The following is a 25,010-nucleotide window of genomic DNA, read 5'->3' as shown; positions in this document are numbered from 1 at the left end:
TTGGTAAATTTGTCATCAACTTGAAATTATTTCAAGTTAGTAACCAATCAGGAAGGCCTTACATTGGGTTACCAACCTCATTTTGCCAAACAACGTTATCACAATAATGCAATCATGAAAAAACTCCAAACTACAATTATATCATTTTGTTTAAAAATATTGTGAGAAGGCATTTTAAACATCTAAAACACAGTTATGGTCTCAAATAAAAGGAGCCCTCTTTAAAATAAATTGAGATTTATGAGAAAGACTTATCCCAATGTCTTTTCTCATTTCTTGCTATGTCACCTTGGTCAAGGAAACTGTATTCTAAACACTGCATTTTCGGCAATGGATAAAATACAGTTCAGTGGAAAGAGTGTAGAATCTGGAGACAAATGTTGAATTCAAATCCTGGCTCTAGCAATTACCAGTTTTGTAGTTTTGTAACTGAAGCTCTCTTAGCCAGTTTCCTCAACTGCAAGGCAGATGACAAAGTCACAGGACTGCAAAGAGAATTATAAGAAATTGATGAATCTAGAAAAATGCTTGATACAGAGGTGCTCAACAAATGTCTCCTTTCTTCCTTCCCTTGGGAACCACTTTTCTGTTCTCTGGAGTTGTATCTGACTCCCTGATCCCAAAACACAAACCACTAGGATCATGTAAGAAACTGAATTATCCTGAGACTAAATATCCTTTCTGGAGGTAAATTTCATGAAAACGGAAAAACAGAGATATTGCATAGTAGAATAAAAAGATAAAAAAACATTAAAAAAAAAAAAAGAGCTGAAGCATGACTGGTTAACAGGTGAGTTTTCTTAAGGAGGGAAAGACAACAGGAAGAAAGATAGTACTCGTTCATGTTAGAAAAGTCTGCTGCTCAAAGAAAAGCAAAGCAGTATTTTTTCCCTTCATGTATTCACAAGTCTGTTTTGTAAACACCATTCATCCGCTTCCAAGAGCGAAAAACAGCTTATGCCTAAAATACACAGTATTAAAATCACCACTTATACGTGTTTTACTAGCTAAGTATCACTGAAGGAAAAAAATCAGTATAATGTCTATAACTTATGATATTTCATTCAATTGTCTATCAGTTCTTTTGCTTTCCTCCACGTTTCCTGTTTACAGCTAAGTGGATGATTTCCTTTTGTATTGCTAATGACAGTAATTCTTTAAAAATCTATTTTCTAAAATGGGAAAATTTTAAAGAATAACTAAATTGCATTATAGCAAAAAATTTATATCATCAACAGAAATTAGTTTAACATTTAAAATCTTTATAAAAGATAAACAAATTCTGATTTTTTCCTTTATTTTATCATAATTGAAAAATGAAATCACTTTAACATGAATACTTGATACATAATTTCCTTAGAATTTCTCTATGGTGAAACAAAACTGTACATATTTAAAGAGTGTATATAATATTATTAACACTCATGACAATTTCAAACCAACTAGCATTGGTATAGCTTCAAATTACTATTAGTTGTGGCTATTTATGGAAAAAAGGCGCAAAGCTTATTAGGGCCCAGCATACCAGAAAGACTTAATCTTACATTGTCACAGAGCTCAAAAATGGCAGTAGAATGTGAAGACACTACAAGCTGCCATCTGCTTCTCATAAGTCTCTTAAAACAAAGGTTGGAAAAATACTCACTACCTCAAATATAGTAACTAACAAAAATATCTCCATCAACTACTTTTTGCCCAGAGTGATTAAGGACAAAAATATAGGAATTCTTGTTGCTTTATTATCTGATAAACTGCTAATAAGCTCCCCTTAGAAGTTCTTTAGACATTACACCAAGTCGTCTTGGTCTTCTGATCATATATATATTCACATATATATATGCATTTTTTCAAGTAAAGAAATGTTTAACAGATGTAAACTATTTATTGAATATTTGCCACCAAATATTGTTAAATACATTATCTTGCAGCATATCGCTTTCAAGTTAAAATGTCAGAAACAAACACCAATATTTACAATTCTTTTAAGGAATGTTATATAATGACACATTAAGGCGTAAATTCTTTTGGCTTATAATTCTTAAAAGAATGATAATAGCAAAAGTGATGCAAAATCTTCAGTGTGAGATTATGATTAAGCTACATTTTACAAAAATATGGTGTAAGATGGCAATAATCCCATTCAACATCCTGGATTATTAGGTCCCTTCAGGAGGGACTGATAATTTATACAGTCAAACTTTAAAATTTACAGATAAAGGCAGTCCAATACTGCCACTGAGAAGTACATCTCTTAACATATACAACTCTCAGGCCACAGTTTTGAAGGTCTGAAGTATCAAGTTGGTTTGATGAATTAGTCGGTTGGCACTTATGAACACATTTATTGCCCTGTTTCAAAAAAAAAGAGAAAAGAGTAAGTATTAATTTTATCCAAAAAATTAACCCTTTAAAACTATTTATATTTAAAATGCCCAACTAGCAGCAGCAATAAAATCTATTTAGGAACAATAACAACAAAGGCAAATTAGTACCGAGTAGCAACTTTTATGCCTGCTTGGAAGTTAAGTGTCCTGCATCATTGGAAACTATCTAGGAGTTACTGCCCCCTAGTGGTCCTGGCTGGCAATAAGGTGTTGGTGGGCTGCTAATGATGGGTGGTGCCTCAACAACCAGAATTCATTTTATAAGTCGAACATGTAACTGGCCAAAGAGGAGGATTAGAACGCAGTCTCCAGCTGTGGTTTCACAGAAGTTATCAAAATAAGACCTGCTAAAATACCATATTCAGTCTCAAAATTTGTATATCAATGGGATGATGCTTGGGAAAAGGTTCATTACTTTGAATCTGATTCATCCCTATCCTTACCTTCCTTCAAAAAAAAATTAATTGAATTACTTTTAGAATTAATGTACTTTTAAAACAAAATAATCATGTGGTTTCAATATTTAAGAGTTGACAATGTGTAAAGATATGTTCTTAAAAATTACTTCATTCTGAACCACATTTTCTATCAGCCCATCCTCATGTGATCTGGAGCACAGAGCTGATGCTAGTCCCCCTGTGTGGCCTTATCAGTTTCTCAGGAGCATAGCTAAAGCTTGTACAATCACCCCTCAGTATCACAGGACTGGTTCCAGGAGTTCCCTCAGAAACCAGAATCTGTGGATGCTCAAGTCCCTTATATAAAATGGTGTAATATTTGCACATAACCTAGGCACATCCTCCAGTATACTTTAAATTATCTCTAGATTACTTATTCCTAATATAGTGTAAATGCAATGTAAATAGCTGAAGTACAATATAAATCCCATGAAACTTTCTGGAATTTTTTTCTCCAAAAATTTTCAACTGGTTGAATCCAGGGATTTGGGAGTTTCCCAGGTGGCTCAGTGGTAAAGAACCCACCTGCAATGCAGGAGACGCTGGCTTGATCTCTGGGTTGGGAAGATCCCCTTCTCCTGGGGAGAAGGCTACCCACTCCAGCATTCTGGCTTGGGAAATCCCATGGACAGAGGAGTCTGGAGGGCTACAGTCCATGGGGGGCAAAATAGTTGGACACTGAGTGACTAAAGAATAACAAAGGGATTTGGAATCTGTGGATATGAAGGGCTGACAATATCTTTATCTCAGGCATTCCTCAACAAAGGGGGCCTAGGAAAAATTAAATGAATCAATGCAAATTCATCCTCCTATTGAAAAATGGCTTAAAGATCAGGCTCTATTAATAATTTTCAACTTTGAGGACACAGGGAGAAAACGTGGTATGTTATTCATATGCAAATAATGGTAAATTAAAGAAGCTGCTGAAAGGAGAAAAGGTAGTAGCAGGGAGCCTGAATAATCCATATGCCTGTTTAAGCTGTTAAAAATAACTGGGACCAAGGACAAAGATTTTTAAAAACTGAACCCAAGTGAATCTACTGTACAAACAGGGATGAGAGTAAATAGTTTTACATTAATCAAAGTTATGCTCTAAATGAATTTCTACCTTTTAATGTGCTTATCCCATGTTGTTCTTAATCAATCAGTATCATAAATAATCTCCTTAATGTAAATTATTCTTTTAATGTGCTTTTTGGTTATTTGGACTTAGAGGAGACCAAGGAAAAACAGGTATCAGTTTATTTTCAGAACATACCTGCCAGCTTATTAAACTAAATCAACAAGGTTCATTTTCCTTTACACAACCTGAGTAGCAGTATTAAACAACACAAAATCATTAATAATATTTATCTCAGTATCTTTAATTTATAATAAAATGGAAATATTTCAATCTGTTTGAACTATTAAAAATGACTTTTAAAATCATTATACCATTCTAATATATTTTATTACTTTTTAATATTACTACAATAATACTGTAATAGTCTGACATGGATATTGGGATCTTAAAATGTCAGTGGTGGGACAGGATGTTAAAGCTCCCTGCCAACGATAGCTGAAATAATCATATTTATTCTTCTGCTTCAAGCACTGATAGAAAATGGTCCTGTCCACAAAATTCTATTTGAGGTACAAAGAATTCTCTATAAAGTATGAGGTTGCAGAAGACAAAGCCTTCAGATCAGCTTATACATTGTATGTACATGTGTATTATACATAAATCACACAGTATTTCTTGGTTTTCTAGAATGTTCTGTAGCCAAGTGTATGTAAATTTTAAAATATCTAATTTACCTTTTTAGTATACTTTCTGTCTTACAGAAAGCCTCTCTTCTAGGACACTTTTTGTGGCCCTTTAAAAACACATGAAGTACTTTTAAAAAACACCTGAACCCTGGCCCCACTCAAGCCAATGGAATCAGAAGCTCTGAAGGTGGGGTCAAGGCACTGGGATTTTAAAACACTGAATACAAATGATTTTAATGTGCAAAAAGGATTGAGAACCACTGTTTTAACTATAGTATAACAGTTCTTAACAGACCTGTAGCATCCATATCATCTACAAATTTCTTAGAAATGTTACTTCCTGGGCCCACCCCAGACCGACAGAATCAGAAACTCTGGGTAGGACCCAAAAATATTTTGTCTATAACAAGCCTCCAGATGACTCTGAGGCTATTAAAGTTTGAGAATCACTGCTTCAGGGGTTGGCAAAGTAGCCCAGTAAGCCAAATCTCACTACTGTACGGCCTGAAAGCTAGGGATACTTCTACATTTTTAAACAGTAAAAATTTTTTAAAAATCAAAATAATATTATGAGACAGTTGAAAATTATTCAATTCAGTGTCTATAAAGTAAGTTTTTATTAGAACACAGCCACAGTCACAAAAATGCTCACTTGTTTCCATACTGTCGACAGCTGCTTCTGCACTACAGCAGCAGAGGTGAAGTGCTCGAGCTGCCACAAGCTCACCAAGTTAAAATATCCGCCATCTGGCCCTTTTCAGAAAAAGTCTGCAACTGCAGCTCCAAACTGCAGTCATGGCTGGATTATCAAACACCCCCTTTCCATTTGTAACAGTCTATCTTAGTAGTTGGCTTAAGTATTAACAATATAGCAAAAGAGTTAAATATATATGGTTTCAGTATTATAGAAAGCCACATAATTTTATAATTTTAAAAGGGGGATAAATGATAATACTTACTTGCCATCCTTAAAATAGGTTTTCAGAGTATCACTGAAACTTTTAGAGTACTTTACGAATTCTTTCTTTTGGTGTTCGAGTGCCTACAGACATCAAAAATAATAATAATAATAAAATAAAAAACAAGTAAGAAAAGAGAAATAACACCAAGGCCAAAGTCAGAGACAGAAGATTACACAGAATTAAGAATATACCTTATATTATAGATAATCAGTTTTAGGAGTATTCACTTAAATACACGTTTAACAGCACATTCAAATTCAAGGACACATCCAGTCATTAATGATACAAAGCCATTTTTCAATAATTCAACAGTCTTATTATTCAATGAAACAACTAGATATAAACCAACATCTAAGGTGGCAGCTTGTAAGGTTTCTACTAAACTTACCCTGCGGTTCTGGTATTGATATTTCTTGAAGACATTGTTTACTGTATCAAGAAGTTCTTTTATTGCACTAGCTATATCCCTGTTGGGTGAGGAAAAAAAAAATCTTCTTAAAATCAGTTTCATTGAAAGAAGTCTCTATACACAGCTATGTTTAAGAATCACTATACTTAATTACCATATGAACACTGTATCAAGCCAAATATTTGACTGGCTGGTTAAGTGGGGGATTTAGCCTGTATCCTCCTGTGATCCCAGCTACTCTTGCACTGCTGAGGAAACACTACACAATTAACATCAACTTTTCCCAAACATTTTCATTTCATTCAGCATTACCTACTCAAATTTATAAGAGACCTCTGACTCTCATCTTTTCCTGTTTTGACTTTTCCTTTTTCATGTAGGTAAATTTGAGCAACTGTATTATTCACTTTTGCTATCTCATGAACAATTATATGAAATTTTGCTATTACATGTAATTGACTCCTGTATTTAAAACACTCCAAATTATAGACCTGATAGTTTCAATGTTCAAAATATTTCCTCCTCAGATGTAGCTATTCTCCTTTAAGACACATTCGTCTAGCCTCCTCTCTAACAACCACATATTCTCCTCTTTCAAATCTTTGCTGTCACTATTTTCCTTAGGAAATATATTTATATTTCTGGGAGAGACAAAATCAGAATATTCTTCTACCTTAACCTTTCCAACAATCATCCTTTCACTACATATGCATCAGCATTTTTCTCCCCTTTCTAAAGAGAGAAGAAATCAATCATTCTCATTTGAGTTGACTTTTCTTCCTGTCCCTGTATCATTTTTAAAAATTCTCATCTTTTCTATCTATGCCCTTTTCAATTTCTGTGTTCTAACTTCATAGCAATATTCTAGCAAACTGAACTTATTGTAATTCTGCATTCTCAAACAGCCTCTCAGTCTCTAAAGCAAATCTTCTCTTTTTCATATCCATTCTCTTAGCTGTTAACTGCTACAAATTTTGCTGTTCAAATGCAATGCAAGTGTAAAGATATGAATTAGTAAAACATCAATCTATTCTACCCAAAACACAAACCTTTTATTACCTACCTTTTAATCACAAATGTCAGATTTTAGTTATTTCATACTTAAAACATTTCAGCTAAACTATTTAAAGAAAACCAAAAAGCTCCATGTCCAGATTTTTCTGTGTGTTTCACAGTTTATTTTTAGTAAATAAGCATATGGAAATTCTAAAAATTACAAATATAAAACCTTTTGGTGTAAAAAAGCATTTTAGCTTATTCTGCAGTAGTAATGACCTTCTAATTCAATATTTCAATAAATATTTCCTTATTTCCTCTTGTAAGTCACACATCGGTAACAGGCTGAAACATTAAAACATTAGATATTCAAAAAGGACAATAAGTTTACATAGAAATTATACCTGTCCACTCTTTTTTTTTGACCTCTAGTAATAACAATTTTTAGTTACATTAACTGTTCCTTTATGTTTTCAAGAAAGCTGTATCCCTGTATTGCTGTGACAGATATTAAGCCCCCTACTGCTTAATAACGGTGTCGTTCAACCATCCTATTATGTGAGAAAAATGACAATTTCAACAAATTTAAAAATGTCCAATCTCTGGATATGGAAGATTCTTCAAACCCCTGTGGGTCTGAAGTAAGCTTATTCAAAAGGAATACAATAAAGCAAATTACAGTAATCAAACAGCTGTTTATAGACAACCATATTTTGTAGTGTACTTTATGGACTATTGGGAATCTGTACTTCAAAAGAGAAAAAAGCTCCCCACGTGATTCTGCTGATGAACCAGGTTTGGAAACTACTGTTTGGGAACTCAGAACCTAAAGTTGAGCTTTGATCCACTGTTTGCCACAGAGCTTTATAAAGACCAAGATAGTCTGTCCCTAGGCCTGGCCTTCTCTAAGATAATCTGCAGCAATTTATGTCAAATATTGGATGACCTGTATGTACACACAACAGCATCTTCATTTACAGCACTAAGGTTTGCGCCAGAGAAGGTAGTTAACAACCTGAGGGTTTGTGTTCTGAAGAGAAAATACCAGCGCACATGCACGTGCACGCACACACACACACACACACACACACACACACACACACACACACAATACTTCAGACAATTAAACAAATTAAAAAACTGAGGAAAACCGGAGGGGTAAGAGAATTGTAGTGCATCCCTGGGTTGGGAAGATCCCCTGGAGAAGCGCATGGCAACACACTCCAGTATTCTTGTCTGGAGAATCCCCATGGACAGAGGAGCCTGTCACGCTACAGTCTATGGGGTCACAAAGAGTTGGACACAACGGAGCAACTAAGCACATGCAGAGTTTGGAGTTTATGAATTCTGCGATAAGAGACATACAGGATGGAGAGAGTAGGAAGGAATTTTAGCAACTTGCATGTATTTAGTGGGACAACTTTGGGGAACACATATGCTGAAAAGGGCAAGAGGCATCAGAAGAAATGTAATACATCTTACAAAAAACTTGCACAGGACAGTAGAACTTCTGTCACCCAAATCTGTGTAATTATGTTTATACAAACATACTGCAGGAAGGAAATTCCTATTCTGTATGTTCAGTTTGGTCCAGATTGGAAACCCTGGAAAAGCTATTTTGAGGCCATCATCAAAACCAACCTTTACAAACCCTCACCTATGAATATTCAAATATAGATAAGGATAAAGAGATAAATGCAGAGATTTCTGGACTATTAAATCCAGTTTCCACTAGTTATTCATTAATTGAAAAGTATCCTAAGAACTAATTTTATAAAGTATTTGCATAAGCTCAAATGTAGTCAAACAAAAACATTAATCAAATCATTTTTCCTATTCAACTTCATAGAGGGAAAACACTAATCTTATTTCACAATGCTTTATGTGCTGTGATGCTAGATTCTGTGCTAGGCACTACGTATACCATTTTCAATTCACAACTGTTACCCTCATCTTCACAGGCAGAAACTAGAGTCACAGAAGCTAAGCAACTTACCAAGGTCACAAAGCAAACTGTTGGCAAGTCAAACCTAGGTCTGCTGGTACATACAAAAATATCTAGATATTTGTCATCTGGCAGGAGTTCTTTCTCACACAGCATTTTGTACAGTGCTAAGACAGTAAGTATTCGATACAGGTATACTGAAAAGTATTGTTAAAATAATGAGAGAAGAGGATATTCACCTTAAGTATGAGAAAGTAAAATAATAACTGCACAATATGCTGTACTTGAAGGATAAACCGTTTTTATTTTGGCTCAATTTTATCTACCAATTTGTCAAACAATTAACAGCAGTAACAATATATATCAAAATTTATCTATATGTGTCAGTGATACAAATAGCCATAGCTAACCATGCTAATGACACACATGGTTAAATTTCAGTCTTTAAAAAAATACATGTTATCAACAAAATTTCCATGGCAAGTTATCCCTCCTAAAATGGATACAAAATAAATTTTAATTGCCAGTAATCTTAATTCAGTTGTGCGAAGCACACTCCAGAAAACAGAACTGAAATACTATTATTGCCCCATAAATGAGCGACAAGACCCTAATTCAGACTGTCAATGACTAAGGACAAGACTCAGAGACTCTTGACCTCAACTTCCTTATGGTTAAAATGTGGCTGGTAATATTGCAGTTTTCAAACTCACTCTCTTTAGAGTAACAATGGGTTTAGCGGAGATGAGTCTGGGAGTCCTTGAAGCGGAAAGAGGGTATCAAAACAGCAGGCTGAGGGTTCTGGGTGTACCATCTCACTCCCAGCTTCAACCACAATGCTATTTTGCCTCTTACCTACTGACATCCAATATATAGGATGTCCTTTACCAGGCCTCTTTCAAACAGCAGAAACAAATATTCTTTTTTTCAATCACCTGATTAGATCGACATTATGAATCTCTATGATTGGAAAGCACCAGAGAAGTCCTTGGAGTCAGTCTGCTTAGGTTCCAACCAGGTTATAGAAGTGTAGCATATGATTATCAAAATAAATTGTATTATTTTAAAATTCTAGAAATACGTGTTTAAACAGTTGTGTTTGAGATTACTGACAATTACCCTTTTACGGGGCAAATGTTCACTTTATACAAAAATGAAAATAAAAATCTGTAATAAAAACTACTAAAGAAAGCTGAGGCTTTCCAATAAAAGTAAAAATATTAACCTTAAGGTTTTAGTCTCTGTGACAAGGACTTTGACTAGTCAACAGAGTCTTTTGTACTTTCTGATACTCAATCAGAGGACCAAAAAGAACACAGTCATCCCTTGATAGCTTAGTTGGTACTTATTATCATTATTTTCTAAAATGGGTCACACTCCTCCCTCTATCCCAATAAAATGTAGCCAATCAGCTAAAATACAATTTTGCTATATGAATTACAAAGAACACTCTTCCTGTGAGATGTATGGTAACATTTATTCTGGGGGAGCCTCCTTCAGTTCCTGAAAGATATAATGTTATGATGCAGCTTCTTCCAGAAAAAGATCTGTGCTAAATCCTTCCTTTCTAGCAATTTTTTTTTTTTTTTAAGTCTGGTTCCAATAGTGCTTACCTGCTTTTTTTAAACTTATTTTAATTGGAAGACAATTGCTTTACAGTGCTGTGTTGGTTTCTGCCATACAACAACATGAATCAGCCACATGTAGACATTTGTCCCCTCCTTCTTGAACCTTCTTCCCACTCCTTTCTCGCAATTTCTATTTGTTTCACCAAAAGGTTGCACTGATAGTCCCACCAGTTATTCCCAGTTTTGTGTTCTACCCACTGAGGTAGAAGAAAATTATCAGACTCTTTAGTTTAAAAATACTCATCTAGAAATTACGTTTGGAGTTCCCTTCTGACTCCTCCGCCTTCTCACCCCTGAGAACGCCCCTGGGTGGAGGTGCTGTGTCCCTGTTTGAGAAGAACCCTTCTTGCTGCTGTCCATCAGCCTGGTTCCTGGCTGAACTGAACTGTGTCAGCTCAAACTCTTTCATTCTACATCCCAAATGCAAGGATTCTGGGAGGTTCACAACTTGGTCAGTATGAAAAAGTGCTGTTTACAACTAAGAGTACATCATTATGCTAATAACGTGAACTATTTCTGAAATAAAACACAGTATTGGTATCCTTTGTTATCAATCTCTTCAACTACCCTCTTCACTTTAACGTGATATTTACATTCTTCCACTTCTTATGAAGTTCAAACTGCATTCCAGTTTATGTACATTCCATTCTCTGCTTTTAAATGAAACAGTCTAAAATATTTTACTGTACTCAGAAGCCAGAGGCTGTTTAGAAATTAATAAAAAATATAGTAATTTTCAAATTTTTTAATTTCAAATTAATATTTCAACTTAATATTAACATCATACCACAGTAAAACATCTAAAACAAGTGGTCTTTTTGAAGTTCTTAAAAAAGAAGAAGAACCAAACAAAAAGCTGCTTACTTGATTGTCTGCAGAAACCTCACTCTGTCGTTAATCTCATCTGGGATCTTACTGAGAATTTGTTTAAGTGCTCGTGCCTTTTCATTTAGGTCCTGGAATTCTGGCTCCGGTCGTTCAATCATATACTCTGATGAAATAAATACATAGTAAAAAAACATCATGCAACTTGCTGCCAAATTCAAGTATAAGAATCTCCAATGTGTTGGTCAAGGAGGTGAGTGGGAGATAAAAGGCTAGAAAACTAGGAAGAACAAGGTTGCAAAGCAGAATTCATTACAGTTTAACTTAGTTCAGTAATTGTATTAGGGCTCCCTCCAAGTAAAATATCAGAAGATAAAAAAATGAACATCTTCAATATGGGATAAATGGAAATTCCATGAAATCTTAGAAATAAGTAAAATTTAAAAGGAAGGCCCAATCAAATTTTTCAGGCCTCTCAAGTTACATTTCACAAGGAAACAGTAAGTAATGACATTTGTAACAAATATAATGGCAATATGTATCTGACAATTGTGAATATGAGTTTAATTAAAGAAATCTCTACATTCAACATACAATGGCTCCTTACATCAAAACTCCAAACCTACTAAAGTCTTCAGCACATTCTTGAAATCTCACTTAAAACAAAAATACCACCATACAAAGTCCAACATACAGCTTGGCATCACAAAACAGCAACTTTGGTAAGGAAGTTTAGTCAGATGCAGCAAAGGCAAAACTTCACAACCAGATTCACTGTAGACTCAGAAACATTACAGCTCTAACTCATCAATACAACCTGGCCTGACAGGATGCAGGTGCTCAATCCAGAATAATAATGAGGACTTTCTCAGAATTTACAGAATCAGTTAAAACATCTATTTTTGTTCTCGCTTAATAAACATGAGAAATTATACCTCTATGTTTTTCTAAATTAGAGGGAAAATGACTACTAAATTTCAGTGAAACCCAGGGTTTCCTAGGTGGCTCAGTGGTAGAGAATCCATCTGATAATGCAGGAAATGCGGCAGACAGTGGGTTTGAACCCTGAGTCGGGAAGATCCCCTAGAGAAGGAGATGGCAACCCACTCCAGTATTCTTGCCTGGAGAATCCCATGGACAGAGGAGCCTGGTGGGCTACAGTCCATGGGGTTGCAGAGTTGGACATGACTTAGCGACCAAGCACACATACATTTCTAATTATTTAAAAAAGCAAAAATGTGAAAAGAGGCCAAAAGGATGATTAGTAATATTGTTCTCACAAATCTATATTTGAAAAAAAAAAAAAAAAAACACAAACATGCTATACCAAAGTTTAAAAAGAAGAAACTCATTACTTTCAAACTGGTATCTGCATAAAGTCAACACAAAATAAAACCACCATTCCAAGGAGCTTGTCTCTTTATTAAACTAGAACTCATCAAACGTATTAATTAATAGGGGGAAAAATAAACAAATGCTTTACTTCTAGTAACTCAATCTGACAAAAAATAAAAAGAACTACATGTCTATTTTATATGGGTTTCCTCCCTGCACCCCCCCATTTTCATTTCAAAATAGTAACAATAACACTAACAGTAAGAGGGAAGGGAGGAAAAGGGGAAGGGGAGAGGAAGGGAGGGGAGGAGTCACTTTTATCAAATAAGAAAGATTTGGAGAAGCTTTTCAGTATCTGTAAGAAAACTAAACAAGACTTTCTGATTACCTTCTACATCATCAGCTGCCATTCGAAGAAGGGATTCTGTGAAGTTGACTTCTACACTTTTTTTCTCTAAAATTTTCATAATTATGTCTTGCGTGAGTCCTGGATTTTCTTTTTCAGCCTATAAGAAAGAGAAAGATAGTTTTGAAATACAGAAACTGAATCAACATTTTAAAGCCAAAACCTAACCATTCAGAATCTCTTAGGACCTCCTTAAACTGATCAACTTACAAATAAGGGCAGAAATCTTTGCAAAGCAAGCGTCGTGATGCCATTCACTTATGTGTGGGGAGAGTTTGTGCATCCACAGATTACTATAGTCACGATCCAAACTTCCATCTGAACATAATGTATTTAACATTTCCTACTTCTCATTTATACTCTCTTGCAATCAAACTAATAACAAACATAGAAATAAAGAGTAAATATATGTACATGTATATATATACATATAGATACAGTTTTTCAATTACTTTTTTCAATAGTTTAAAAACACTGAAGATTTTTAGCTCTTTTTCATTAAGCAATATTTCAACTTGAAAATCAAACAGTAACTCATCTCACCAATTTCTTTCCTTCAGATTCTCTGCATTTAAATTAACAAACTGTCAGGAAAACAACAACAAAAAAACCAGGATTCATTTTGGAGGTTTTATTGAAGCTATACGATCCCTTAACTATATTCTCACACAATGATATTCATTTCCTACTTTATTTTTGCAGCAAGAATATTATCTCCTTCACTAGCTTTCAGAAAACCATTAATCCTTTTACTATCTCCTGAGCTTGTTTCACTAATGAGCTTGCATTGATTCTGTTACTTACATTCCCTAGGGCACTAAAATCTTCTAGCTATTTCAAGATTGAACATAAAAAATCTTGAGTTTACCAAAGTTAGTTTTCAAGATTTGGATTTTCCCTTGTAATTCTGCCCCATTTTATTATTTTCAAAAATTGTTGTACTCACACGGTGTTTCTTTTAGGACACCTGCCAATTTTAATCATTATGCTGATAATTTCCTCTCTTTTTTACCCTGGTACTACATAGTAAATATGATCTAGCAAATGGCAATCTATTTGCTTCCTGATGGGCCAAGTTATGTTTAGCCTCTGCCTCCTCAAGTCTGGTATCACTGCAGTTTTAGCTTTCTTCAGCTCTTACATTATAACATCTTGCTTCTTATTAGATTTCAAGTACCCAAAACTGAAAGGTTAGGGAATGAAAGCAGAAAAGAAAACATACACATTTAGTTTCATCCTGGGATCATTTTAACTGTTGTCAAATGCTTACAGGAAAGTTATTTTGACAGCTAATAAAGTATGTCCTATTGAATTCTTCTTTAAAACCTGTTTGATTTTCCCTCTCATGAATGTATTTAAGAATCTATTTTAATAAATTAAAAGATAAGCTGTACAAAAAAGGCCTAAGAAGTGTCAACATTATTAATTTGGTAAACTGCCATAAAATAACATAGTTATTTGGTAAGAGTGAAACAAGCCAGTATTTGTTAACAGTGGTTTATTTTCTCTGAGTAACATTAAATCTACCTACACAATGAATTATCTTAGAAAGCAGGGGATGTTCTATCTGCTTACAGAGAATGTCAACAGAAAAATACAACTTCTTTGGTTAAGTTATAATAAAGTATGGAAAAAACGCTTCTGCAAGTCTGAGAACAATGCTTTCAGTACCCAGTTCATCTGGAGCCCTCAAATGCCATAGCTGCAGCATTACAGTCCTCACAGATGTCCCTACTTTTTCTTAGTTCAGTGTTCTTAGTGCCAAAAGAAATACCGAAATACCTAACACTGCTGTGCAGTAAGTAAAATTCAAACAACTTTAGTACATACTTACGTCCTAACAACTTAGTAGCCTTTAAAAATCACATGAATTCAAAGAAAAATATTTTATTTATTCTTAAATAACCATGATTTATTATTAATGAGATGTGAGAACCTGTTGGGCACTGCACAATTTCTCAAATGTTGGAATTAGATTAGAATTTTCCACCCTCATTTCCTATTGTACATTGATTTTCTTGTGAACTTGCTTTCTATCAACAGCAGTGCCCAAAGTCCAGTTTCACAAAGATATGACATCACTGAAAGGAATGCAGCCCAGTTGAAGATGTTGAAACTGCAAACTGTCTCAAGCTAGCAGTTCACACAGTGTCAAGCTAATGTTGAAATCACTCTATTCCTTCAGATGTTTAAAATATCTCATGACACCACTCTGAGTTTCCTGCGGGGTCCGAGGTACCTTGGCACATACTCTGGAAACAGTAGTTTAGCATCTTCTGGCTGACGTCCTAGTTCTGCTTTTTATCTTAGAGGCCTCAAACATAACCAGTGACTCTAACTGAAAAACCCTTAAATCAGACACTGTATCTATAACTTCAAGTTTTCCTTCAGAAAACAATCTTAAACTTTGTGCTATCCAACTTTTATAAAAAGCCAAGGGCAGAAATACCCTCTTTTGGGATCAATGATCCTTAACATTATCAGAAACCTCCCAGAGGGGAAAGCAGGATCGATATCATAAGAGATAATGATCACTAGTATCTTGGGAAAAATTACTTTTCTCCAAATAACAAAAATAGGTATTAAAGTTTGATAAATATCACTGGTGCTATGAACCAAGAACTGGAAACATGAAAATCTAACGATATAAATACAGATATATGGCTGGGCATGGTTTTTTTTTCAAGTAAGTTTAAGTTTAAAAATCTTAATTTTTTAATGCATGCCCTCCTTTAAAATCATTTGAAATTTTACCAAACAGAATACAGTAATTAAGAATCAGTTCAGTTCAGTCGCTCAGTTGTGTCCGACTCTTTGCAACCCCATGAATCGCAGCACGCAAGGCCTCCCTGTCCATCACCATCTCCCGGAGTTCACTGACTCACGTCCATCGAGTCAGTGATGCCATCCAGCCATCTCATCCTCGGTCGTCCCCTTCTCCTCCTGCCCCCAATCCCTCCCAGCATCAAGAGTCTTTTCCAATGAGTCACCTCTTCGCATGAGGTGTCCAAAGTACTGGAGCTTCAGCTTTAGCATCATTCTTCCAAAGAAATCACAGGGTTGATCTCCTTCAGAATGGACTGGTTGGATCTCCTTGCAGTCCAAGGGACCTTCAAGAGTCTTCTCCAACACCACAGTTCAAACGCATCAACTCTTCGGTGCTCAGTCTTCTTAACAGTCCAACTGTCACATCCATACCTGACCACTGGAAAAACCACAGCCTTGACTAGGCAGACCTTAGTCGGCAAAGTAATGTCACTGCTTTTGAATATGCTATCTAGGTTGGTCATAACTTTCCTTCCAAGGAGTAAGCGTCTTTTAATTTCATGGCTGCAATCACCATCTGCAGTGATTTTGGAGCCCCCAAAAATAAAGTCTGACACTGTTTCCACTGTTTCCCCATCTATTTTGCATGAAGTGATGGGACCAGATGCCATGATTTTAGTTTTCTGAATGTTGAGCTTTAAGCCAACTTTTTCACTCTCCTCTTTCACTTTCATCAAGAGGCTTTTTAGTTCCTCTTCACTTTCTGCCATAAGGGTGGTGCCATCTGCATATCTGAGGTTATTGGTATTTCTCCCGGCAATCTTGATTCCAGCTTGTGTTTCTTCCACCCCAGCGTTTCTCATGATGTACTCTGCATAGAAGTTAAATAAGCAGGGTGACAATATACAGCCTTGATGTACTCCTTTTCCTATTTGGAACCAGTCTGTTGTTCCATGTCCAGTCCTAACTGTTGCTTCTTGACCTGCCTACAGGTTTCTCAAGAGGCAGGTTAGGTGGTCTGGTATTCCCATCTCTTTCAGAATTTTCCACAGTTTATTGTGATCCACACAGTCAAAGGCTTTGGCATAGTCAATAAAGCAGAAATAGATGTTTTTCTGGAACTCTCTTGCTTTTTCCATGATCCAGCAGATGTTGGCAATTTGATCTCTGGTTCCTCTGCCTTTTCTAAAACCAGCTTGAACACAATGCAAAACTTATATACTTTCCTCCAAATAACTCTCACTATCCTAATGAAAAATCAGTGCCATGCTGTTTACAACAGCTAGGACATGGAAGCAACCTAGATGTCCATTGGCAGACGAATAGATAAGAAAGTTGTGGTACATACACACAATGGAATGTTGAGCTTTAAGCCAACTTTTTTACTCTCCTCTTCCACTTTCATCAAGAGGCTCTTTAGTTCTTCACTTTCTGCCATAAGGGTGGTGTCATCTGTATATCTGAAAGTGAAAGTGAAGTCGCTCAGTCGTGTCCGACTCTTTGCAACCCCATGGACTGTAGCCTACCAGGCTCCTCTGCCCATGGGATTTTCCAGGCAAGAGTACTGGAGTGGGCTGCCATTTCCTTCTCCAGGGGATCTTCCTGATCCAGGGATCGAACCGGGGTCTTCCGCATTCCAGGCAGACGCTTTAACCTCTGAGCCACCAGGGAAGCCCCTGTATATCTGAGGTTACTGCTATTTCTCCAAGCAATCTTCATTCCAGTTTGTGTTTCATCCAGTCCAGAATTTCTCATGATGTACTCTGCATATAAGTTAAATAAGCAGGGTGATAATATACAGCCTTGACGTACTCCTTTCCCTATCTGGAACCAGTCCGTTGTTCCATGTCCAGTTCTAACTGTTGCTTCTTGATCTGCATATAGATTTCTCATGAGGCAGGTCGGGTGGTCTGGTATTTCTATCTCTTGAAGACTTTTCAACAGTTTGTTGTGATCAAAACAGTCAAAGGCTTTGGCACAGTCAATAAAGCAGAAATAGATGTTTTTCTGGAATTCTCTCTCTTTTCTGATGATCCAACATACGTTGGCAATTTGATCTCTGGTTCCTCTGCCTTTTCTAAAACTAGCTTGAACATCTGGAAATTCGCAGTTCATGTACTCTTGAAGCCTGGCTTGGAGAATTGTGAGCATTACTTGCTAGCATTAGATGAGTGCACTTGTGTGGTAGTTTGAGCATTCTTTGGCATTGCCTTTCTTTGGGACTGGAATGAAAACTGACCTTTTCCCATCCTGTGGCCACTGCTGGGTTTTCCAAATTTGCTGGCATATTGAGTGCAGCACTTTCACAGCATCACCTTTTAGGATTTGAAATAGCTCAAGTGGAGTTCCATTACCTCCACTAGCTTTGTTCATAGTGATGCTTCCTAAGGCCCACTTGACTTCACATTCTAGGATGTCTGCCTCTAGGTGAGTGATCACACTGTCGTGAATGGAATATTACTCAGCATTAAAAAGAACGCATTTGCGTCAGTTCTAATGAGGTGAATGAAACTGGAGCCTATTATACAGACTGAAATAAGTCAGAAAGAGAAACACAAATATAAAACACATACATAAGGAATTTAGAAAGATGGTAACAACAACCCTATCCGCAAGACAGCAAAAGAGACACAGATGTAAAAAACAGACTTTTGGACTCTGTGGGAGAAGGCAGGGTGGGATGATTTGAGAGAATAGCACTGAAACATGTATATTACCATATGTGAAACAGATGACCAGTCCAAGTTCGATGCATGAAATAGGGCACTTTAAGCTGGTGTACTGGGACAACCCAGAGAGACAGGATGGGGAGGGAGGTGTGAGGCGGGTACAGGATTGGGGGCACAAGCACAGCCGTGGCTGATTCATGTCAATGTATGGCAAAAACCACCACAACACTGGAAAGTAAACAGCCGCCAATTAAAATAAATTAAAGAAAAAAAAAGAATCTGTGCCATGAATAAAATTATCCAGATTTATCATATTTAACCAGATTTATCATAACCACATACTTTAAACAGTTTGCTTTTTAATTGTACTTTAGAGTTAAATGTCAGCTCATATATAAGGACATTACAAGAAAAGCTTAATAAAGTTCATTACTTTATGTCTTTTATGACTGTCAGTGGGTATATAATAAATACTTCAGAGTGAGTATTCCTTATGACGACACACAGAAGTTTCTCTCTCTTCTTGTTATAGGAAAAGGCAAAAAACTGACTTTTGCCTTATCAATACTATGGTGTGCAATGGATCACTTTTCCTTCTTTAGCCACAAAGATGGTTAAGACAGTCCCCATAATGCCACCGTCGGTTCAGTTCAGTCGCTCAGTCATGTCTGACTCTTTGCGACCCTATGAATCGCAGCATGCCAGGCCTCCCTGTCCATCACCAACTCCCGGAGTTCACTCAGACTCACGTCTATAGAGTCAGTGATGCCATCCAGCCATCTCATCCTCTGTCGTCCCCTTCTCCTCCTGTCTCCAATCCCTCCCAGCATCAGAGTCTTTTCCAATGAGTCAACTCTTCGCATGAGGTGGCCAAAGTACTGGAGTTTCAGCTTTACCATCAATCCCTCCAAAGAAATCCCAGGGCTGATCTCCTTTAGAATGGACTGGTTAGATCTCCTTGCAGTCCAAGGGACTCTCAAGAGTCTTCTCCAACACCACAGTTCAAAAGCATCAGTTCTTCAGTGCTCAGCTTTCTTCACAGTCCAACTCTCACATCCATACATGACAACAGGAAAAACCATAGCCTTGACTACATGGACCTTTGTTGGCAAAGTAATGTCTCTGCTTTTCAATATGCTATCTAGGTTGGTCATAACTTTTCTTCCAAGGAGTAAGCGTCTTTTAATTTCATGGCTGCAATCACCATCTACAGTGATTTTGGGGCCCCCCAAAATAAAGTCTGACACTGTTTCCACTGTTTCCCCATCTATTTCCATGAAGTGATGAGACCGGATGCCATGATCTTCGTTTTCTGAATGTTGAGCTTTAAGCCAACTTTTTCACTCTCCTCTTTCACTTTCATCAAGAGGCCTTTTAGTTCCTCTTCACTTTCTGCCGTAAGGGTGATGTCATCTACATATCTGAGGTTATTGAGATTTCTCCCGGCAATCTTGATTCCAGCTTGTGCTTCTTCCAGCCCAGCGTTTCTCATGATGTACTCTGCATAGAAGTTAAATAAGCAGGGTGACAATATACAGCCTTGATGTACTCCTTTTCCTATTTGGAACCAGTCTGTTGTTCCATGTCCAGTTCTAACTTTGCTTCCTGACCTGCATATAGGTTTCTCAAAAGGCAGGTCAGACAACCACTGAGGCAGGTCAATATACCACTCCAAATCACACTGATATTTAATGCAAAGAAGAAAACGAAAAACAAATAAACAACAAAAAACTCCACTAAGGACGGTACTGCTTCATTCATTTTCTTCATTAATCCAATGATTTGGCAAAATATATTTAAACAAAATTAGTATGTATGTGTATACAGGCACTGCATTTTAGAGTATCACATCAAAATAGTACTGATCAATACACAAAATGTAATTTCTAGTAGTGAAACAGAGAGATGTCTAACGACATTATTTATGCTACCTGGGGGTCTCAGACAGTAAAAGCGTCTGCCTGCAATGCGCAAGACCTGGGTTCGATCCCTGGGTTGGGAAGATCCCCTGGAGAAGGAAATGGCAACCCACTCCAGTACTCTTGCCTGGAAAATTTCGTGGACTGGAATGATGCTAAAGCTGAAGCTCCAGTACTTTGGCCACCTCATGTGAAGAGCTGACTCACTGGAAAAGACTCTGATGCTGGGAGGGATTGGGGGCAGGAGGAGGAGGGGACGACCGAGGATGAGATGGCTGGATGGCATCACGGACTTGATGGACGTGAGTCTGAGTGAACTCCGGGAGATGGTGATGGACAGGGAGGCCTGGCGTACTGCGATTCATGGGGTCGCAAAGAGTCGGACACGACTGAGCGACTGAACTGAACTGAAGGAGCCTTGTAGGCTACAGTCCATGGGGTCGCAAAGAGTCAGACACGACTGAGCGACTTCACTTCAAGTGAGGTATCAATAAGCTAACCTCTGCCATTAAAAGAAATCAAGCTGAATATTCACAGTTTCAATTCCAATGAGGCTCAACTATAAATTAATTCTAGATTTAAACATTAAAATACTTGAAATGTAAGTTGTTTTAGCTATTGATGGGAGAAAACACACAAAAAGTAAATAAAAATTAAAATTTTGGGTATCCTGATATGTATTTAGGTCTTCCCAAGTGGTGCTAGTAGTAAAGAACCTGCCTGACAGTGAAGGAGATATAAGAGGATCAAATGTGAGTTGAATCCCTGGGTCAGGAAGATACCCTGGAGAGGGAAATTGCAACCCACTCCAGTATTTTTGCCTGGAGAATCCCATGGACAGAGGAGCCTGGCATCACAAGAGTCAGACACAACTGAAGTGACTTGGGATGGATATGTATTTAGGATGAAATGGATTAAGTCTTATATGAACGGCTGCACTCAGTAAGTGGAGTAGGGCTATCCAATAGAAATATTTGGTAGGAGCCTATCTGATTTTAAATTTTTAGTAGCCACATTATGGGGTCGCACAGAGTTGGACACGACTGAAGTGACTTAGCAGCAGCAGCAGCAGCAGCAGCAGTAGCCACATTTAAAAAGTAAAAAGAAAAACCACATGAAGTTATTTTAAGAGTATACCCAAAATATTATCATTTCAACATGCAATCAACGTAATACATATTACTGAGTTGCTTATATTCTTTTATTGGTACTCATCGTCAAAACCTGGAGTACAACTCAATTTGAACTTGCTATGTTTTAAATGTTCAGCACCAACACGTGAGCTAGGGATTATCAACTTAACATCTTCAGGGCAATGAAACAGTAAGACAATGAAAAAGTTCATCCTGAGTGACTCAGCTGATCCTCAAAATTTCCTTGATGTGAGGAACACAGAGGTCTTATTTTCCCACTCAAAACACAGTTTTACACTTACGTTCTATAGTTAAAAAGAGCATGAAGAAAATCTTTGGGTTTAACTTTATAAAAGTTTTGAATATGTCAAATAAAACAGAATTTTAAAATATACTTTAAAGCCAAAGAGAAAACATTTTGAAGAAGTCAGTTCAAAAGCACAAAGTGATGAAAAGCTGAATTCTACTGAAATGGCACTTGTTCCAACTCATTTTTTAGAAGTGTTTAAAGCTTTAAAAGTGTACACTAAAACAGGCACAAGATGACTGAAAAGGTTTTCACTAAACAGCAAAACAAAAACAAAAGAGAAAGGTATCCAAAAAGAAAGGTTAAAAAAATAAACTGACATTTATGACATGGTATTTAGATTTCTTTATAAGATACATTTTAACCACCATAATAATAAATTATTTGTGCCTCACCTTAATGAAAGCTGCTCTCAGTGTCTGAGCTGCAGACAGATTTACTCGTTCTAGCTGCAATAAAAATTTTAAATCATTAGTATCAGTTTTCTAGAAAAAATACATTTCTGATACTGCATTTTACAGTAATCACACTGATACACCCATCAATTAACAAACATAACTTGCTAATGATTCTGAATCAACATAATTCTTCAAATAGATGATCTAAAATTTTCATTAGAAAGGATGAAAAATTAAGGTATGTGTATTAGTTCCTTATTTATTCCTTTGGGGCTTCCTAGGTGGCGCTAGTAGTAAAGAACATGTCTACCAATGCAGGAGACTTCAGAGATGTGGGTTTGATTCCTGAGTCAGTCAGGAGGATCTCCTGGAGGCAAGCATGGCAACCCACTCCAGTATTCTTGTCTAGAGCATCCCATGGACAGAGGAGCCTGATGGGCTAAAGTCCACAGGGTCGCAGAGAGTTGGACACAACTGAAGTGACTTAGCACACATCACCTTAAAGACTGATTTAAGATAAGCAGAGAATTCAAAATAGTATACGTCCCTAGTAGAAATAAACATATTTATTCACTTAAATTTTTGAAAATGGGAGGATTCAAGATCAACTTTCAATGTTCTGTTAAAAAAAGATGGCAAATTATGTGTGTATGGCCTATAAAATGTCCAAAACAAAGACAATATGTATTACTTAAGATTTTTTGTATTTACTACCTTACTCTTTTATTTTTTTTAATTGAAGTACAGTTGATTAACCGTGTTGTGCCAATCTCTGCTGTACAGGAAAGTAACTCAAGTTATACACATACATTCTATTTTTAATATTCTTTTCCTTTATAGTTTATCCACTGCATATATAGATTACAATATATCCATTGTATATATATACATATATGTATCACATCTTTACCCATTCATCTGCTGATGGACATGCAGGCTGTCTCCATGACCTGGCTGCTGTGAATGGTGCTGCTATAAACACAGGGTGCATGTATCTTTTCGCATTATAGTTTTGTGCAAGTACATGTCCAGGAGTGGGACTGCAATTTTTAGTTTTTTGAAGAACTTCCACATTGTTTTCCATGGTGGTTACACCAACTTACATTCCCACCAGCAGTATAGGAGGGTTCCCTTTTCTCCACACCCTCTCCAGCATTTTTATTTGTAGATACTTTAATAATGGCCATTCTGACTGGTATTAGGTGGCACCTCACTGTAGTTTTGATTTGTATTTCTCTAATAATCAGTGATGTTGAACATCTTTTCATGTTGCCTATTGGCTGTCCGTATGTCTTCTTTGGAGAACTGCCTATTAAGATCTGGCAGTTTTTCAATTGGGTTGTCTTTTTGTTGTTGAATTTGTAGAAGTTGTTTGTATATTTTGAAGATTAAGCCCCTGTCTGTAGCATCATTTGCAAATATTTTCTCCCATTCTGTAGGTTGTCTTTTCATTTTTTTATGGTTTTCCTTTGCTGTGCAAAAGCTTTTAAGTTTGATTAGGTCTCATTTATTTTTGTTTTTATTTCTAGTGCCTACTACCTAACTCTTAAAACTGCTTTTTCATCTCCTCAGTTAGGCATTAAACTAAGTCTTTTTTTTATTCATTAGCAAACAGTACTGATAAAAGGTTTGTTACTTAAATTGAAGACCGTGGGTCATCTGGATTCTACAGATGTTTATATCTGTCTTCTTTTTTTTAACCAGAATTTTAAAAACGGCTACCTAAAGTCCTGAATTGAAAGTTTAACCCAAATGCTTTTAACTTTTATTATCAAACATATAAGGATTATAATTCTGAAAGATAAATGTCCTTATTAAACACTGTATAAGTTGCTTTTCATTGGGCTAAAGAAGGTATACAATTTCATAAAAGTTACTACATTTTTTGAAGAATTGCCAGGCTTAAAATAACTAGCTTCAGTTAATATCAGATTTTGTTAGTCCCTAAGAATTAGGCCAATTAACTCAATAAAGCTCAATGTATATATTTTTTATTTGGGACAATATTAAACCTTCAAAATCAATGTAATCTTTGTAGATTTTTATGGAAGTATAATATTTCTAAAAAAAATCTTATGGTTATAGATCACATTATGCAATAACTATTATTTTCAATTCTTTAAGGCAATGAAAACAGTTTTACACACACACATACAATCTAGTGACTCTCCAAACAGTTTAAATCAATTTATTTTCTAAATAAGACAGAAATGCCAAGAACCTTATCTCCCTACGAGTTACTTGTCTTAACAAAAAGAAAAGCATCAAAACTGGCCAAGATTAACAATTTATCTCCAAAATAAACAATGAGCCATTCAATTTAGTATTTATTTAACTTGGCTTCTACACATCTTGTAAAATCTAACACTGCCCTGGCAAGTAAAAGGAAAGACACAAGGGGATCCAGGTAGGCAAAAATAGCAAGTAAGCAACTAAATAAGATAAGCATATTAATTAACTAATGAAGGTATACCTCCTTCCACCAAACTCATTTAATTATAATGAATCACAAAGAACATTTAGCAATATAGCTCTTCTGATCTCAAGTTCTTATTGTACAAGGGAGGCAGAGGGAGACAGAATGAATGTTTCCTCCCTGATAGGAACCCATTTCCTTGTTCAGGTTTACACCACACTGACCACTTTCACCAAGACAAAGGTCTGAGTCAGATGAGTGCCTTTCAAGTATCAGCACTAACTCACTCTGTACTGCCCTGACCA

General features: G+C 36.3%; 1 protein-coding gene across 2 annotated transcripts in view; it reads right to left on the bottom strand.

The window, feature by feature from the left end:
• The window catches only part of PDCD10 (programmed cell death 10), a 48,560-nt gene continuing 24,763 nt past the window's right edge, over positions 1,214 to 25,010 (bottom strand). The window contains exons 4-9 of one of the 2 annotated variants that reach the window (XM_018048126.1): positions 22,287 to 22,340; positions 13,080 to 13,197; positions 11,396 to 11,522; positions 5,942 to 6,020; positions 5,551 to 5,633; positions 1,214 to 2,349 (exon numbers count right to left, since the gene is read on the bottom strand). In XM_018048126.1, the coding sequence (XP_017903615.1) occupies positions 2,268 to 2,349; positions 5,551 to 5,633; positions 5,942 to 6,020; positions 11,396 to 11,522; positions 13,080 to 13,197; positions 22,287 to 22,340 (543 nt within the window). In that variant the 3' untranslated portion in view covers positions 1,214 to 2,267. The remainder of the gene's footprint in view (positions 2,350 to 5,550; positions 5,634 to 5,941; positions 6,021 to 11,395; positions 11,523 to 13,079; positions 13,198 to 22,286; positions 22,341 to 25,010) is intronic. The other variant, XM_005675358.3, reaches the window with a different exon arrangement.

Source organism: Capra hircus, chromosome 1 (assembly GCF_001704415.2).
Source record: "Capra hircus breed San Clemente chromosome 1, ASM170441v1, whole genome shotgun sequence".
Lineage (NCBI taxonomy): Eukaryota > Metazoa > Chordata > Mammalia > Artiodactyla > Bovidae > Capra > Capra hircus.
Note: the sequence above shows the minus strand (reverse complement) of the source record. Positions and strands in the feature narration are given on the sequence as shown.